The sequence below is a fragment of the Ascaphus truei genome, chromosome 1 (genome assembly GCF_040206685.1).
Source record: "Ascaphus truei isolate aAscTru1 chromosome 1, aAscTru1.hap1, whole genome shotgun sequence".
NCBI lineage: Eukaryota > Metazoa > Chordata > Amphibia > Anura > Ascaphidae > Ascaphus > Ascaphus truei.
The window spans coordinates 111,155,639-111,175,050 of NC_134483.1; the positions used below are offsets into that span (position 1 = coordinate 111,155,639).

At 45.9% G+C, this 19,412-nt stretch overlaps 1 protein-coding gene across 1 annotated transcript in view; it reads left to right on the forward strand.

Moving 5' to 3' along the window:
- The window catches only part of RHOBTB3 (Rho related BTB domain containing 3), a 124,939-nt gene that overhangs the window by 75,378 nt on the left and 30,149 nt on the right, over positions 1-19,412 (forward strand). The window contains exons 3-5 of the mRNA XM_075584271.1: positions 1,848-2,040; positions 4,415-4,569; positions 9,455-9,566. Coding sequence (XP_075440386.1) covers positions 1,848-2,040; positions 4,415-4,569; positions 9,455-9,566 — 460 coding nt within the window. The remainder of the gene's footprint in view (positions 1-1,847; positions 2,041-4,414; positions 4,570-9,454; positions 9,567-19,412) is intronic.

Sequence of the window (19,412 nt, forward strand, 5' to 3'; positions counted from 1 at the left end):
TGCGCATGTATATGCGTGCGTGTGCATATATATCTATATCATACAAACACTCACAAAGGGGGTAAGCGCGGCCCTCCTACCCCAGCCGCCAAAGCTCCCTTACCCCCTCGCCGCTCCCCCCCCCCGCCCGCTCCCTTACCCCCCCGCCTGCTCCCTTACCCCCCCCCGCCCGCTCCCTTACCCCCCCGGCCGCCAACTCCCCAGCCGCTGGGGGGCCAAGCAGCCTCGGATCTGCGCCAGTCCCACTCTCCACCACCTCTCACTCCCGTTGTGTGTGTGTGTGTGTGTGTGTGTGTGTGTAGGGACATTTTACTCCTGCCAACAATTTGTGCCTCACTTTCACCCCACCCTACCCCTGCCCTTCACCCCCCCTACCCCTGCCCTTCACCACCCCTGCCCTTCACCCCCCTCTACCCCTGCCCTTCACCCCCCCTACTACCCCTGCTCTTCACTCCCCCTAACCCTGACCTTCACCCACCCCTACCCTTCACCCACCCCTACCCCTGCCCTTCACCCCCCCTACCCCTGCCCTTCACCCCCCCCCCCCCCACGCCTGCCCTTTGACTGACGCACGCACACACCCTGACTGACGCACGCACACACCCTGACTGACGCACGCACACACCCTGACTGACGCACGCACACACCCTGACTGACGCACGCACACACCCTGACTGACGCACGCACACACACCCTGACTGGCGCGCACACCCCCACACCCACACACTGACTGAATGACTGACTGACTGCCGCACGCACACACTGACTGACTGAGGCACACACACACGCACACACTGACTGTGTGTGTGTGTGCGTCAGTCAGTCTGTGTGTGTGTTTGTGTTTCTGCGTCAGACTCACTGACGCGCACACACACTGACTGACTGATGCACACACAATGACTGACGCACACACACTGCATGAAGCTGTAAAGGAGGGAGGGGGGGAACTGGATTGATGTGAATGGGGGACAAACAGAGAGAGGGGGAGGGGTGATGGATACAAAAAAGGAACAACAGGACAGTCACTCTTATACTCCCAGAAAGTGAATATATATATCATTTACGTGAATCACTATCCGTATTTGAAGTGTGTGTGTATATAAATATATATATACATACAAATGAGCATACAGTAATATTTCCATTTGCTATTTGCCTTGCTATGGAGGGTTTTTGTCACTTTTTTACTCACATAACTTCACATATACATACATATATAATATATAATATATATAATATATATATATATATATATATATATATATATATATATATATATATATATATATATATATATATATATGCAGTGGAAGTGTATTGTGTGTATTTACCTACACACTCACTCCACATTTCAGTAACATACATATACATCTAAATAATATTCACATATACACGTTTGCTATAAATGGAATTATTACAATTTTACATTATATACACGTGCAATGAATGGAATAAACACTGTAATAAGTTTGAAATCGCCTATCCGAGCTGCTATGCATGGCTGATCCCTTTTCTCCAGCTTCCTTGAATGTACTACTGTATGAGGAAGATCATGTGACCAGATGCTAGTGCACGTTTAGAGAGAGGGAGGGCAGTGCTGACAAAGGGGTGTGCCTGGGTTTGTGACAGGCCATGAAGGGGCAGTGCCTTAGCAAATGCTTGTTAAAATAGAATACAAGAAAATTGGTCTTTCAAAGTTGTTTTTTTAAAAACAGAAAATGCTAAAAGTATTATTTCTTACTACAGAACTGATTTATTAAAAAAAACACACATGCAGGATATAGACTGAACTGCAGCTTTAAGTGCTATGGTAACAGGTTATAACATCTTTTTCTGTTTTTGTTCAGGATATATTTAACAGTGACCTACAAAGTTCTCAAAATATTGTTGGAGGAGCTGACATCATTGTAACAAAATATTCTGTCAATGATAAGACTTCATTCCTGGATATAAAGGACAATTTTGCTCCGTTGATAAAACAAATATTCAGTAACTGCCCTGTACCTGTAATCGTTTCTGCAATTGGTACAAGACAAAACGGTGAGTATGGGACATGCAGCTGTTGTAAAATTGAAAAATAAGGCAAAATATTCTGTCAATGATAAGACTTCATTCCTGGATATAAAGGACAATTTTGCTCCGTTGATAAAACAAACATTCAGTAACTGCCCTGTACCTGTAATCGTTTCTGCAATTGGTACAAGACAAAACGGTGAGTATGGGACATGCAGCTGTTGTAAAATTGAAAAATAAGGCATCAAGAAATAGGCATAGTCAATGATAATTCAAAATAACAATGATTTCAAAACATGTTTCAGTCTTTAGGAGCAACCGGTGTGTACGTGTGGTTCGGGTTATACATTGATAAGAAGGATAAATTAGCAAGTATGCATTTGCAGTCTTTGTAATCTCATCCTCCTAATTTTGCTTGAGCTCTTTACTACTGTTTGGGACAATATCATCCCACTTGGCAGAAAATTGACCTGAAAATATTGTGAAAGGTTGAGTAAGTAAAGTGTGCCAGGTATGTGAAAGTCTCTGAATTTTGTTTTTAGGAATTATGTATAAAACAAACAAAAACAAATGAAGATCATTTTTTTTGTGTGATCCATGTTAAATTGCAGCTTCACATTCCCTAAATCTGAATTTCAGTTTTTAATGTCAACAATAACCTAGTTGCGTTTATCTGCCATGAGATGTGCCAGGGGACATTCTTATCCAAATAGCTCATGCTTCTTGAGTACTTCTATTTTGCGATTTTGTTGCTTGTGAATGATAGGATATATGTCAGTGATGCTCAACGCCAGTCCTCAAGACCCTCCAACAGGTCAGGTTTTGAGGCTATTCGAGCTTCAACACAGGTAGCAACTGATTGAGCCACCTCTGCTGAAGATGGGATATACTTTAAACCTTACTTGTTGGGGGGTGTTGAGGACTGGTGTTGACTGCTTTCCATGGCGCTACCCAGATTATGTGACTGTCGCTTAACCACTGTCTAAGGCCTCAGCCATGTTACCTGCTGGCGTGCTGAGGCGCGCTGAGGCTCAGGGAAAGCGGGTGCTTTCCCTGGCCTTAGTCAGCGCGCTGTCAGGGGGCGTGTCAGGGGCGGGCCAGTGACGTCACGGAGCTGGTTGGCCCTCATTGGGCGAACTGCTCACGTGACCGGCACTGCGCGCTGGCAAGCTGGGAAATCTAAAATTCTGTTAAGACCTACACTTCCACGCGCTTGCGGAAGCGTAGGCGAGCCCCTACTAAAGCCGCTCTAATTGCGGCTGTAGGGGCTTAGTGCTGAGCGGGAGCGCGCCTCAGCGCACCTCCGCCAGCAAGCAGCAACCATGGACGAGGCCTAACATGTGACATTGGCGTACATCAAGTAGGTTTTGGAACTAGTGGAAGACTCGCACACTCTCAAGTTTGTACTATCTTTGTAGTACTTTGTATGGTGAGAAAATGTAGTCACATTTTTACCCCTGATAAACTAATTGAGCCTAGAATGTTGGTTGGAGATTCTGCAATAATACCTGCTCTACGTGACATTGTTTATCCGAGCGTGTATTATTACTGCACCAGGCCACTGCATTGTCTTGGAGCACATCTTCAAATAATTACAAAGTAGTCACTTTAATTAAAACGTACAGTTAGGAAGTACAATATCTTTCATCGATATGCAAGTTTAAAAAATCCAATGTATTTAACATTTTCTAAAATAGTCTTGACATACAAGTTTAGACAGTGGGTTGAAATTAATTTATTGTTGTATGGGAGGGGGGGTTTGTAAATTATTCAACATTTGTTCATACACAATAAAATTGTGGTAATCTTGCTATAATTGTACAAGATAATGCTCGTTCAATTTAGTAACTCTTCGGCTGTGCACCACCATTTTCTTCTTCTACTCGTTCAATTTAGTAGTACATGATTATTTTACGTAACTAATGTAAGAGTGGAGAAGGCTATTGCACTCACCGTGCACAAGGCTGGATTTGTTGAGCTGGAATGTGTTCTTACCTTGACACAGAATCATTACATGTTTTTTTTCTACACTGCATTAGGTGCATGTCAGAGATAACAAAAAGCCGACCCTCTTCTGTCTAACTAGCTTTGTTTTTCTATTTGCACTCACATTGGGTATCTAATATTTTTTTCGATCACTTTGTCATTGTCCCTCTGTCAAAGTCGTATATTCATATTGATAATGCAAGTTAAAAATAGAAATGAGTGGACAACATTTATTATGGCCATTTGAACTGTGCAGTCTTTTTTTACCTACATATAGGAGAACCTCAGATCCAATTCTTTATTAAACTTGTGTTTTCAAGGACCAGTGTGATAACTAAATATATATTGGTTCATAAAAATAAATGGTTGAGAAGCCAAAAATAACTAGTAAAGGTACATTAAAATGTGTTTTCAGATGGCCCACATTGCACATGTCCATTGTGCATTTCAGACGGAGACATTTGTGTTACTACTTCAGAAGGGATTCAACTTGCCAAAGACATAGGAGCTACTTATCTTGAACTGCACATTCTCAATGACTTCAATGTCGGGAATTATTTTGGAGGAGTGGTACGTACGTAAAACCTGTCACGTATCATTGTTTATGATCTCTGCGTACTGTATGTGCTTGTGCACACAAACCCAATGAAACCGGAAATCATGTTGTGTTTGTTCATGTTGCCATTATAGTTGTGCAGCTATTACCAGAGACAATATTGGAAAAGATTATTCCTGATTTCCTCAGACCAGCATGACAATCATTAAATGCGACTTTCAGCCTATTTACTGAAGTGAAGGCATTTTTTTTCATCTTCATTTTTTTAAATCGCAATGCACACCACTTAACCTTAAGCAATATATGAATAATGCAAAAGCTGCTCGGGTGACTTCGCAGTACAAGTAAATGAACTGCGATTCAGGATGAATTGTAATTAATTACATGTTAACTCACTGACAAAAAATGGGTTGAAGTAGTTCATTTTATGTTTCAGGTTAGATAACAGATGTAGCCTTTCAGTGTGGGTACTGTATGCTATGATTTCCTTTGTTTTTACTACATATTGTCATTGCTCCATTTTTCAAATCTACATTCTGCTGACCTCTTTGCAATTTCTAACTCTCTTGGTGTTTGCTTTTTGGAACACAACAAAAGAAATTACATTTATATAGATTCCAAAATGTAGCTCTTTTCCTCCTCATTGTACACTAATAACAGAAAAAAACGATGTTTAAAAAAAATGTGTGTGTTCTGAGCACGCGCATTTTAAGTGAAACTTCTTTGTCTTTTGTCACTGTTTTGTCACAGAAATTGTATTTGTGCTGGTGATGTTTTTAATTAAAAATCAAAATACAATTTCATTGACAAAACGCAAAGTAATTTGACTTAGAACGTGTGTGCTCGCCCCCCCCCCCCCCGTATTACCTATTTCCACTAATTGTGAATTCCTCGTTTGTGTGTGGGTGTGACACTGTGTGTGCGGTGTGACACTGTGTTTGTGTGTGTGGTGTGACTGTGTGACAGTGTGTGTGGTGTGACAGTGTGTTATCTGGTTGTGTGGCTCTGGTGGGTTCCTCTGCGCATGCTCTGGATGCGAAAGGGCATCTCCGTGCATGCATTTGCGACGCGCACATGACCACGTGTGCGCATGTGCACGGCTATGCCCGTTGTTGAGTCTGTGTGCATGCGCTGAATGGGCCGAACACTTCTGCGCATGCGTGAGGAGCGCATGTACGCGGCGATGGCCGATCCTGCACATGCGCATGGTGGATAAGAGAGTGAGTGACTGGGTGGGTGAGAGAGTGAGTGACTGGGTGGGTGAGAGAGTGAGTGAGTAGGTGGGTGAGAGAGTGAGTGACTGGGTGGGTGAGAGAGTGAGTGACTGGGTGGGTGAGAGAGTGAGTGACTGGGTGGATGAAAGAGTGAGTGAGTAGGTGGGTGATAGAGTGAGTGAGTGGGTTAGTGACTGGGTGAGACAGTGACTTGGTGGTGGGTGACAGTGACTGGGTGGTGGGTGACAGTGACTGGGTGGTGAGTGACAGTGACTGGGTGGTGGGTGACAGTGACTGGGTGGTGAGTGACAGTGACTGGGTGGTGGGTGACAGTGACTGGGTGGTGAGTGACAGTGACTGGGTGGTGGGTGACAGTGACTGGGTGGTGGGTGACAGTGACTGGGTGGGGTGGGTTGAGTGGGTGACTTACCCTGACCGGATGGGTGCTGCTTCCTGCTTCCTTGCCGCTTCCCCCCCTGCCCCCAATGTTCCCTTGGCAGCTGCCCGGGGGCGGAAGGTGGGCACGGGGGGGGGGAGGGCGCAAGAGGTGGGCATGGGGGGGAGGGCGCGGGAGATGGGCTCAGAGAATGCACAGGAAGGGGGCGCACGGGAGGTGGGCTCGGGGAGAGCACGGGAGGTGGGCTCGGGGAGCGCACGGGAGGTGGGCTCGAGGAGCGCACGGGAGGTGGTCAGCTGGGGGGCGCGGGGCGACATGCCGGGTGGCTGCAGCATCCCCCGCGGCTGCTGCATGGGGCAGGAGGCGCACGCGGGGGGTGCAGGGTTGGCGCTTCCCCGCCCTCCGTCCCACGTGGGGATCGAGGAGGTGAGGGGGGGGGTGGGGGAGCGGGCCAGGCCAGGCCCAGAGGCAGGGCCCACAGGCAGCAGACAGGACACCCTGCGGGACCTCGGCTATGCGCATGCGCAATCGCCACCATTTAAAAAAAAAAAACTTTTAAAATTTTTTTTTTAAATATAATGGCCAGGGGCCCGGCGGCCGGGCCCCCCTGACTCACGGAGCCCGGGACGCCCGTGCCCTTTGTCCCCCCCTGTTGGCGGCCCTGAGCACAGGTCTGCAAAATAACACCACAGTCCTTAATCTCAGGTACATGAGAGTTCAGGCTCTCAACCAGACAGGCGCTCTGCTACCTGTTTCCTCACAGATTTGAGAGCAGAGAGAGACAGCAGGAAGTCTTTTAAACCTCCCCTTTCCAATCAGCTTGCAGACCTACAAACTAGGGTGTGTTCTTTTTTTTCTGGTCTGCTGGAGTGAGAGAGTTTTTAACCTCCTATATACTCCCTCACACAGGCCCAGTTGTCCCACTCACCTAAACTCAGAGCCCAAATTACACTGCCACCATCAGGTTTAAATCTAAGGGGTCCTCGGTATACAGATTGAACAAAAAAACAATTTAGCCAAATGTGTCCGAAAAGGAGGGCAATCCCTTCAACGTTAATAGGTTCAAATAGAGCTCAGAGACATTGCTTATTACATTTTAGATTCAATATAACAGAAGGTGTACAGTGCTTGTTACAGAAAATTGCACATAGTACATACAGTTGGGTCAGAAAGTTGTAAACTAAAAAAACAGTTAAACAGAAAACTTATACATTTACCAGCAAACATCTCCTAATAGGCCCCTCACAGTGTAGCAGAATAAAAATGTCATTTAGTAAGAAATGTAACCTTTCGGTTGCCATACTGCAGGGGGGCGCAAACTTTTTTCCCTGCGCCCCTCTGCCGGCGGTCCCCTCACCTCAACACCCCCCCCTCACCTCAACACCCCCCCTCACCCCTGCTCCGGCGTCGGCTCAGTCGTCATGTTGCCATAGCAATGTGACGTCACATGAATGACGGCGCGTTGCCATGGCGGCGCGTGTGAGAAGCCGCCGGAGCCAAGGTAAGTTCGGTTTACAGAGGCCCTGCTGCTCTCCCGGCACTTAATTTAAGTGCCTTCGGGAAGCGCACAAGGCTTCTGTAAACCCCGCGCCCCCCTCGTGCCCCCCAGTTTGCGCACCGCTGCATACTGCACACAAACCTTTACCCTTACATGTCTTTATTGTGACAATTAAGGGTTGTATGCTGCACGCTAAAAAATTTTTATACGGTTACCGGTGCTCCTGGCTCAGGGAATACCTGTCAAAGTAATCCAGAATCAGTAAATAGAAAGGTTATTCAGAGCACTACGGATTTATAATCAAAAGTTTTCATTTATTTGTAACACAACGTTTCGACCATCAGAGTGGCCTTTTTCAAGTGACTGGCATACCCTTAGCCAAATAATGTCCTGTATTTATAGTCCCAAAAGAATGTGAAAACGTAAAAATTATCACCAGCTGTCCCACGTTGATCATTCTCCACTTATCCCCTACTTCCGCATCACACCAACTGCACGAGTGCGCAAGATCACGCTCCGACGTAAGTGACGTCATCACGGCCTCCATCAATGATCACGGTTGGTCTGCTGCCGATCCGGAAATCCCCCGGTCTTTCATCTTGCCTGACGTCACTGTTCTCAGAGATGTGCTGTCCTCAGCTCTCACCTTGACAAAGGCTGCCTGTGCGCAGTCGAAACGTGGGATTTATGCTGGATTAAAGTTTCTACTTTGTGATAAGACCGTGTGCCTGGACTATTCTCTTTACCTTGATACCACTTGGGGACCAGGCAGGACGACCCCCCTTGGTCCGTGGGCACCGGCAGGTGACATCATAGTGCTTCATTGATTGTGTGCTAGATCATCCCTCTCTATTGACTGTCCTTGCGTTTAGCCTTGCAATTTTGAACTTGTTGTCAGTCTCATCTGTCACTGCGCAGGTGCCAGAATCCCCTGTATCCCGCATCTCCTCCATTTTTGCATCCGAAGTTAATATATGAGGTGGATAGATGAGTGATATGCAGGGGAAAAAAATAGATTAAATCAGTGGGGCAACTGATATATGGTAGCATAAATCTCAGGTGTGCTCCTTTTTCTACAAGTGTCTCTCCACATGGTGTATAAATGTCTATTTGGGAAGGTATATAAATAACTTGGGACTTGAGGCCTTTATACTGCAGTAAACACAATGCCTTTTCTGGCTGAAAACAACCCTTGGCATCTATTAGTTGAGCTTTGAAGATTCATGTTAGCACTGAAAGCGTTAACCTAGCTTAATGTCACATTAAGTGAATAATGGACCTATGTGGATTTGGTCCTTCATTTTGTTTGGGGGGGGGGGGTGCTAAATTGGAGTGAGTTTATTGTTAAATTAATGCACTATATATCATTACCAATGTATAATGGTGTTGCATTAAAGTGAAAGCTATGCAACACTGTCCTTTGCCCTTTTTAGTAATTGTTTCTAAATGTTTAATAGCTTTCTTGTGCAGCCTAGCTCTAAAAAGCAAAATTACAGACACTAAATATATAAATAATGAATCCAGGCTGTTGTATCGGGGACTACTAATGGGCTCTTAGAGAGTTACAATGAGACAGAAGCCACTTTTTTTTTTTAGAAAATATTGAAAGGTGGTTCAAGTAACTTGTTATTCTAAGAACAATTTACGGAGTGAATGTTATGTTGTTATCTGAACTCTTTGCTTGGAAACAATGTTGTTTTTATTATCCTCATCATGAATGAGCAGTATATTCATAGTTATTAAAGGTGCCATATTTATTTAGCAACTTCATGTGGTATCTTCATTTGTAGTTGGAATACTTTATGATTCAAACTTTGAATCAAAAGGCAACGGGAAAGGGGAAGAAGAAGACAAAAAATAATCAATGCCTTAAGGTTAAACCTCCTAAACTGGAACAACCAGGTAAGCCTGCCTCCCCTCCCCCCACCCCTATTATTTAATTTAATTATTTGTTATGGCTTGTGCTACAATTTCAGAGTTGTTTTATTTACAGTAAATGGTCCAGAATCATATATCATAAAATGACACAACGATTTTACAGATTTTACAGCTTCTATATAAAGAGTCTGATTCTGTGTCTCTGATCATGGTGCAGTAGGAGAACAGTCAGCAGGAGTCCAGGTTCCATTCCTCATACAGCACTTTATCTGTTCTCTCTGCAGCTATGACTCTTTAGTTGCTATTTAATTTGACATGCCATGAGTAAGATGTGAACAAATATTGACAAAAATATTCCATTGTAAAAAATCTCTACAGCATAAAGACAGCAGAGCGTATTTACAAGCAATACATTTTTTCCAGCTGACTGGATAGCACTAACCCTAAAATAAATGGCCTTTACAAGCCTTTATAGGGAAAGTTAATTTCTGTATACTGAAGCACATAGCAAATGTTTTTTTGAACAGAGATTTTGAGTTGTAAAGTAATTTAAACACAACTTCTTGGGTCCAATAAAAGTTATACTTAAAGCAGCAGATCAAGCAATATCCTACATGTGTGTTTTTTAAATTAAAAAAAAAAAACAATTTAAAGACCTTTTTAATGTTTGTAATCTAGGAAGCATTTCCAAAGTGACATCCCCTTTCCCTTCTGATAGGCTCTGGCTCTTGAGCCCCACCTTCTCTCTAGCAATGCACCAATTGTATCTAGTAACTGCCAAGTCACATGATATTGCTGGACTACATTGCCCACAAGGCTGTGCAAAAACTGAATTAAATAACCCGAGCAAGCGATCGATTACAGATCGATTTGTAAAATAGCTAATCCCTTGTCAGTGTGTGTATTGTATTGATGCACATATTGAATCGGAATATATATATATATATATATATATATATATATATATGTAACGGATTTTCTGGCCTAGCCTGACCCACCCAATCTCACATTGGCCCCTGTGGTCTAACCAGTCCCCATTACAGTGTAGTGTCTGGTGGTGCACCCGTTGGCAACAGGACTCCTGAGTCTCCCGCATGATGTTGTGTTTGGATTGCCAACCCAGACAGGCAGCTGAGGTAGTGTACTTGAGTCCTACCTAGATCCAGTGCAGCGCCTCCACCTCATCAGGATCCCAGCGTCTGCTTGTGGATGGTCCTGGTGAGGAACTCCTCTGTGGTGCACCTCTCTGTGTAATCACTCCACACTTACACACGAGGGTATGGTTTAACAGGATCATCTTTATTGACTTGTGGCGGGCCAGCTGCCCCTCACAGTGGGTGTACTTAGCCTCTCATGTTCACCGCACTTCCCTTTGAAAGGTGTCCTTTCCCCAAATTGGTGGATTCCCTATCTCCCCTTAGGGAGATAGTCCCTGTGCCAGGTCCCTGGTCACAGTCTTATAATCTGTCTCCTCCCAAGCCTGCACTCAGACTTGCTCCTTGTCTCATAGCTACTACTAACTCCACTGATGATCTCTGAACACACACTGAAGAACTAACTTTTTGAGCAGTGCTGTGCCTTATGTATCCTCTGGGGGCTGGCACAACTCTGACATCACTAATCATGGATTCAGAGCATGTGACCACTCCCATCCATACATAGGGCACCTCACCAGGGTGTGAGGGCAAACCTCCATAATTACTGCTGGCATGCCCATAACTTACCAGGCCTTACTGTCAGCAGGAGAGATGACTGTAGCCATTTTACAGCATGGTTACATTTATATATATATTTTTTAAATGGCAGCCTGAACTGCAGCTTTAATGCATTAGCTAACCAAAGGTCCACAATTAATTTCCCTTTAGACAAAGGGGTCAGGCGGGTTGGAATAACTTATTTGAGGCATTTCTGTAATATACCTTACCTAACTCCATGGTATCTGAGGAGCATGCATAGACGACATTTACTGTAACGCTCAAGCTATACTGACGCTGAATGTACTCACTGAACAAACAACTTCTAAATTAAATGACCTTCTCATTGTGCTGGAGCAACCAAGATCGTTCTCATTTAGAGTCCTTGTTGAAAATGCAAAGAATATAAAATATTCAAATTTGCAAAAAGGATTTAAAATACGTATACGTCTGATTTTTATTAATAAATCAGTCATCTAGTTTTACCCTGTTTAAAGCAGCAGTTCAAGCTGCCGATTTTTTTTTTCCAACTTCAATATTTGCATCAATGCAATTAAAACATACCATGTGAATAGCAAAGCTGCCAATCGATCGGCGAAGATCTGCGAAATTCTACCAGGGGGCGATCTAATCCTCTGTTTTATTAATTCAGTGGTACGCATATGCGTTCCACTGATGTGTGCTCACTCCTCCCGATCACATGGTGCAGCAGGAGGAGAAGCAGCCAATGAGTATCAGCAGCAGCATCGCTTCTCATCTCCCTGTAGTAAGTTGTGTCTGTGTGTGTTTCTGTGAGCGTTTGTGTGTGTGTGTGTGTGTGTTTCTGTGTTTAAAAACCTGGGAAGGGGCAAAAACAGAACTGTGTGGGTTAAAAAAAACTGGGCTGGGGGGGGGGGCAAAACAGACCTACAGACCTGTGGGGGTTAAAAACGAGTTGGGGGGAGTTGAAAAAGAAGCGATGTATGTGTGTGTGTGTATATATATATATATATATATATATATACAGGTAAACCCCGTTATAGTGCGACCCGTTATAACGTGAATCTATTATAACGCAGTTTTCACGTGGCTCCCGTTTAAAAAAAAAATTAAAAAAAAAAAATTATATTTTAAAAATGTTTTTTTTTTTGCACACTGCACACACTGCTCACTGCACACACTGCTCACACTGCTCACTGCACACAGTGCACACTGCACACAGTGCACACTGCACACACTCTCACTGCACACTCTCACTGCACACACTGCACACAGTCCCTGCACACACTGCTCACTGCACACACTGCTCACTGCACACTCTCACTGCACACACTCTCACTGCACACACTGCACACAGCACACTGCACACACTCCCTGCACACACTGCTCACTGCACACACTGCTCACTGCACATACTGCTCACTGCACACACTCTCACTCACACACACACACACATCCATATACACACACACATCCATATACACACACACATCCATATACATACACACACACACACACACACACACACACACACACACACACACACACACACACACACACACACACACACACACACATACACACACCCATATATACACACACACATATACACATACACATACACACACACCCATATACACACACACACACACCCATATACACACACACCCATACACACACACACACACACACACACACACACACATCCATATATACACACACACACACACACACACACACACATATATATATATACACACACACACACACACATATACACATACACACCCATATACACACACACACACACACACACCCATATACACACACACCCCCATATTCACACACACACCCATATACACACACACACACACACCCATATACACAGCCACATACACACACACACACACACCCATATACACACACACACAGTTTCTCTCCCATATATACATACACACACACACACACACACACACTCTCTCACTCTACACAGACGGGGGGGTCGGAACAGAGGAAAGGCCACGACCAGCACCACCACCCGCTCCCCCCCCCTCCTCCCGTGTAGGCAGCGGGAGCGCCGGGGACAGCGGTGGGGAGAAGAAACCCCCCGCTACCACCTCCATGCAGGCAGCGGGAGCATCGGGCAGGTGGGGTGGATCAGAGGTAAGCGGGAACCCGAGGGACATCCCCGCTCCCATCTCCTGCCCCGCGGGCTGTCACGCGGTGACAGGGGGAAGCGGGAACCGGAGGGACATCCCCGCTACCATCTCCTGCCCCGCGGGCTGTCACGCGGTGACAGGGGGAAGCGGGGACCAGAGGGACATCCCCGCTCCCATCTCCTGCCCCGTGGGCTGTCACGCGGTGACAGGGGGAAGCGGGAACCCGAGGGACATCCCTGCTCCCATCTCCTGCCCCACGGGGTGAAGGGTGCTGCGGGGGGGAGGGTGATGATGCGCCGATGCTGCCGGGGGGTGGCGGTTTTGGCCCGGGGGGGGAAAGGAACTCAGGCCTTTGGGAAACACTGTTCTAACTAATTTTTTTGCGGCGGACATTTTGTTTTTGCGCGACCCCGTTACTAACGCGGTGGTCTCGGGGTGGACCCCGAGGACCGCGTTATAACGGGGTTTACCTGTATATATATATATATATATATATATAAACAAAAATAGAGCGCCCGATCCTAGTGCAATATGTAAAATAATATCATTTAATATACAAAAAAGAGTCCAACAATTTAAAACTCACAAACAACATTAATAAAAGAGCATTTTATGAGTAATACTCATGCACCAAACACAGGAACTCTGCTGCTCTGCTCACACGCCTCTCCACTGCACACGATCAGGACACGATCAAAACCCCTCTGAGCCACCGTCCAGCAGGAACTCAGGTATTGTGTCACTTCTCCTAGTGTCCTCCGGAAACAATCCGCATATGCAATGGGTGTCAGACCGGGTAAACCAAAACCGGAACCGTGACGAGTAAGCTGTCGGCATCAATGACTTTGAGTCCCAAATGTAGAGGTATGGTGTTTGCTTGCTCTCACTAGCAATTCACCCTTCTAGTTTCTTCACATCAAGTGATTTCATCACTAGAAGAAACTAGTAGGGTGTAAGAGTGTATCTGTGTGAATATAAATGAATGGAGAGTCCACAGTGTATAAAGTGCTTCGCAGGAAGGTATATATAATATAAACCAAAATATATAGAGTAGACAGCACTCACCAGACAGTAAAGTAATGAACCTGCAGGGTGCCCACGGAACTAGGAGGACCCAAAACCCTCCTAAACAATAGTTATAACCACAAGTCCCAGCACTCACTGACATAGAAAAATATAGTACCACGGATTAAGTTTTCTCTCTGCCTCCAACGGTGTGCTGCTACCTGGGATGCAGGGTACCTGGATATTTAAAGGTCATCGTATGATGACATCATCGGCGCGTGACACTCTCCGGCGCATAGCACAGTAAAGCTCCTCAACTGCAGTCCTTCCCAGCAGTTAGACAGTAAGCCGCACTCTCATACAGATCCCGGGCATGCGCAGTAGAGACTGGGTGGTTCAGAACTGTCCCCAGCTCATGGGTGCAGGTGCGCATGTGTCCAGATCCCCTCACACAGGAAAAACAGGCGTAGTTCCTCAGTTGGAGGCAGAGAGAAAACTTAAGAGTGATTCATGGTCGTTTTACCTGATGGTCTGATTTCCGTTATTCATACTTTCTCTGATGCACCCAGGACTGACTCTGCTTGATTTAAGCTTTGCACTGATATTCTTTAGATCTCTGAGTTCTGCTCTGGTCTTTGGGGCACTAGGGTAAAAGGGAAGTACCTTATGGTCATCCAAGACCTGAGGGAACGGGCTTGAGAAAGGGGTGTCCCCCCGAAACGTTGCCCCCCTGATTACCCTACCCCTGCTGTGTTTTGTCCTCAGTTTTTTTGTCTGTGTATTGTCTTACTCCCTTTCCCTAGTGTATTCACCCCAATCACAATTGTTGTGTATGTATATCCATTTGCTTTTGTGCCGCATTGCTCCTTGCATTATCCTGTGCATATATTAAATATTTTCTCTAGTGGCATAATCCATGGCACTATATTTTTCTATAAGTCAGTGAGTGCTGGGACTTGTGGTTGTATATATAATATACCTTCACTGCAGGATGCCGTCTTCTCTCCCTCCACCGCAGCTGTTGACCTTCACTGCAGGATGCTGTCCTTCTTTCCCTCCGCCGCAGCTGCTGTCCTTCAAACCTACCTGGCCAGGTACCCTCGAGGTAATAATTCCCTCAGAACAGGGCACTACTGACCAATAAATTATACATATGAGTGCAGGGGTGATTTGTGTCCTGCGTAGTTGCGCGCGCAGGGGGGGCATGCCCGGGATGTCACATTAGCGGTTCGCCCTCATTGGCTGAACCGCGCACGTGACCAGGGCAAGTGCGACAAATTCAAATGCATTTGTCTCGCCAGGCAGCTGAGCGCTGAGCGCTCATGGTTGCACACTCTGGTCAAACACATTGTCGTAATGTGTTTGATCGCGCTGAGTGAGAGCGTGCATGTGCTCGCTCTTGGCCTGGACAAGCCCTTATGGTGTCAAAGGCCATGGCCATGCTAGGAGCGTGTGTCACGGGAGACCAGCACTTTTAATACATTGATACCCGGGATCATAGGATTGAGCAAAGCAAGAAAATAAAACAAATTGTAATTTATTTCACAAATGGTAAGTATAAACAGGAACACCTCGTAGAGGGGAAGGACGCGATGCACCACCGCGCAAACAGGACGAAGGCTGGTCACGTGACTCAAAAAAACTTTATTGCAACGAGTGTGGCCAATCGGCTGGCCTTTGTGGCCAATCGGCTAAAACGCGTCAAAGGATCTGTTAGCTCTACACTCGTTACAGTAAAGTTTTTTTGAGTCACGTGACCAGCCTTCGTTCTGTTTGCACGGCGGTGCATCGCGTCCTTCCCCTCTACGAGGTGTTCCTGTTTATACTTACCATTTCCGGTCGCACGCCGGGTTGCTGGGTTGGCCGCACACCACCTCACCGCCAGTCATAGACCACCCATCACGACGGATGAGTCGTTCGAGGGTTGGCGGTGCTACACAACAAGAAGACTTTCACAGGCACGGCATCGATGGCTCCATCTGGGTGAGTCCCTCCATATAATCATTATAGTGCTCCAGGGGAGCCAATTTGTTGAGAGAGACTGTAATCACCTGGTGAGCTTTGCCTAAGACCTACAACTTACTTATTGAATTTGGCCATTTTCAGCAACTGATGTACAGGAATACCCCGCTTTAAGGACACTGACTTTAAGTATACTCGCGAGTAAGTACATTTCGCTCAATAGGCAAACAGCAGCTCGCGCATGCGCCTGTCAGCACGTCCTGAACAGCAATACCGGCTCCCTACCTGTACCGAAGCTGTGCGCAAGCGGGGAGGCTATAGAGCCTGTTACACATGCATTATTTACATCAGTTATGCACGTATATGACAATTGCAGTGCAGTACATGCATCGATAAGTGGGAAAAAGGGAGTGCTTCACTTTAAGTACATTTTCACTTTACATACATGCTCCGGTCCCATTGCGTTCGTTAATGCGGGGTATGCCTGTATACTTCTTGAGCACCTAGTTGGTTCACTTTATGTGTACCTGTGTGTACCTATTTCACAAATGGACATACACACAATGTTACACAATTACACTGAAAATACACATACTGAGACGGGTCCAAACGCAATAAATTGTTCCTAAAACGAAATCTTGAAAAACAGTCTTGGAGCAATTTCCCAGGAGCGGGAGTTGCTCGCAAAATAGCTTGAAACGGTTCACGGCTAGCAGCGCTACCTGCAACTGCTGTGTACTCCGATGGAGCTGCTTCTGTTGTTCTGCCTCCGCTCTAATGGCTCTTGGAATCTTTAACCCTTATGAAATCTTAGAGGGTTCTTGCATGAATCTTGGATGAATCTGATTCCCGATGGGCTGCACTTCTTATAGAGTTTAAATCCCTATCTCTAACCGGTGCAGCCTATCCCTCCGTGGGAATACGTTTTCCCACCTATCCTGGAGTTGCCAATACTTTGGAAACCTGACAGAGGGGGCTTCTCATTCTGCTAAGAGTCTGGGCTGGCCACCATTTGCCAAACTGCCCGGACTTTATACTAGGATGGGGGTACTTGAGGATCCCCTCCCCAACTAACACCTTGGGGACACTGAGCCCTTTCAACTCCGGGCTTTTACAGACATCATGTCATCAAGCCAGCGGGATGTCTTAGAAATCCAGAGCTGTACCTCCTCAGCTCATTTAGTGAGTCACTAGATGCATACTAAGTGGGGGCTACAATAAATGAGTATTTCCCGGTCCCCGGTGGTCTGAATTAAATCCCAAATGTGCCTTACATGATTGATACACTATTTGAGGGGGACTTTAATTCATCAATTTTTATACAAACATAAAAATTACTCTATAGGTGTTTTTCATGTTTCTCACTGAACTACGCGCACAGCAAGTTTCAGCTCGCTAGGAGCTTTCTAACCAAAGTTAGCACACAGCCGCTTTTATTTCTCAAGCGCTGAGTTTAAAAACATTTGTCCTCTCACCACCTTATACCTGATGGGAAAGACACTGAACCCCTATACTGAGTTCTGGGGTTTGGGCATATACCCCTGGATTGTGATTTCGCCCTGCCCTGTCTTACTGTTCTGTTCTGTGCTGAAGCAGGGAGATCTGGCAATGAGCTGCAAACTGCTTCCTGGGGAGGATTTTGTCCGGTGGTCTGTGTCTTCATGTCCACAGGAATCTGGTAGAATTCCTGAGTACATGTTTTGGGGTAACCAGCAAAACTGGCCCCCTTCTACCAGAACACACCCTGACAACACTTTACCGTAAAATCATCCCTGAAATTCATGCCCTATGAATCTCCGCTGGTTAGCACTCCTGGAACAGTAAAACACACATACATCTTTATTGAAATACAGTGCACATGCCATAACTGGGTTGCAGAGCTGACACTTCAAACTCCCCAATATGGCTCAGGGGCTCCCAGCCGGGCACAATACCATTTATTATTGGCCTGGGTACCCCCTCACCATCATAGCGGGCACACAATTGCGCTCGCGGCACGATCAAACACCCCCCTCACCCCGAGATCTGGGCTCTGTGTACCCGCAGCCCCACTGTGGAGAGGAGAGAGGGAGGGGGGCAGCTCCAGTCCGGTAATGGGGAGGAGGGGGGGTTGAGCGTGCCGCATCCCCTGCAGCTCTGCATCCCCCACAGCACCACGAAGACCCAGCCAACCACCATCCGTTTGTGTGTGTATATATATATACATACACACACACACATACACACACACACACACACACACACACACACATACGATAGGGATTCTGGAAAATGATATATATTTATTTCCAGAATCGTTAGCTGCAGTGGAAGTGTATGTATGTCAGGCACTCCTATACTCAAAAGAGTAAAATGTATCCACTTTTTCGGAGTATAGGAGTGCCTGTCTTGTTTTCCATTTAAAAAAAAAATCTTTTCTGGGACAGTATGCACCCTCTGTTTACCTTTATTTTAGGGCATGTGTGTGCATTTTGGACCCAATAAATCACTTTTATGTGATAATTACTCGTGTTGTGACGGTATATTGGATCTCTAGGGATCCTCCAGACTATAACTATTTACCCTTTACCGTGCACCACACTTACACTTACACTGCAGCGCTAAGGATACTGAAAATAAATATATATCATTTTCCAGAATCACTATTGTGTGTGTGTGTGTGTGTGTGTGTGTGTGTGTGTGTGTGTGTGTGTGTGTGTGTGTGTGTGTGTGTGTGTGTGTGTGTGTGTGTGTGTGTGTGTGGTGCTCGACAAATCCGGTCGCCCGCTCGCCAGGAGCGATCGGATTTGGCTCGGTGGCGATCCATAATGGCCGCCCCTGCAATGCATGCGGTTCTTTTTCAATTTTCCCCTGCTCGCGCAGAGAAAAAAATAAATAATAAAATCCCCTTATTTGATTGGCCTGACGCGAGTTGGCCCGCTGCTCAGACTTATTTTTGCGGGGGGGGGGGGAGGGCGGGGGGAAGGATAGTTCTATATGTGAAGGAGCAGTGACGTCCGCCTTCCTTTACAGGGCTGATTATTGAGGAAGTAAGTACTCTCCCTGCCCGCATGCATTGCCATTCCCCCCAC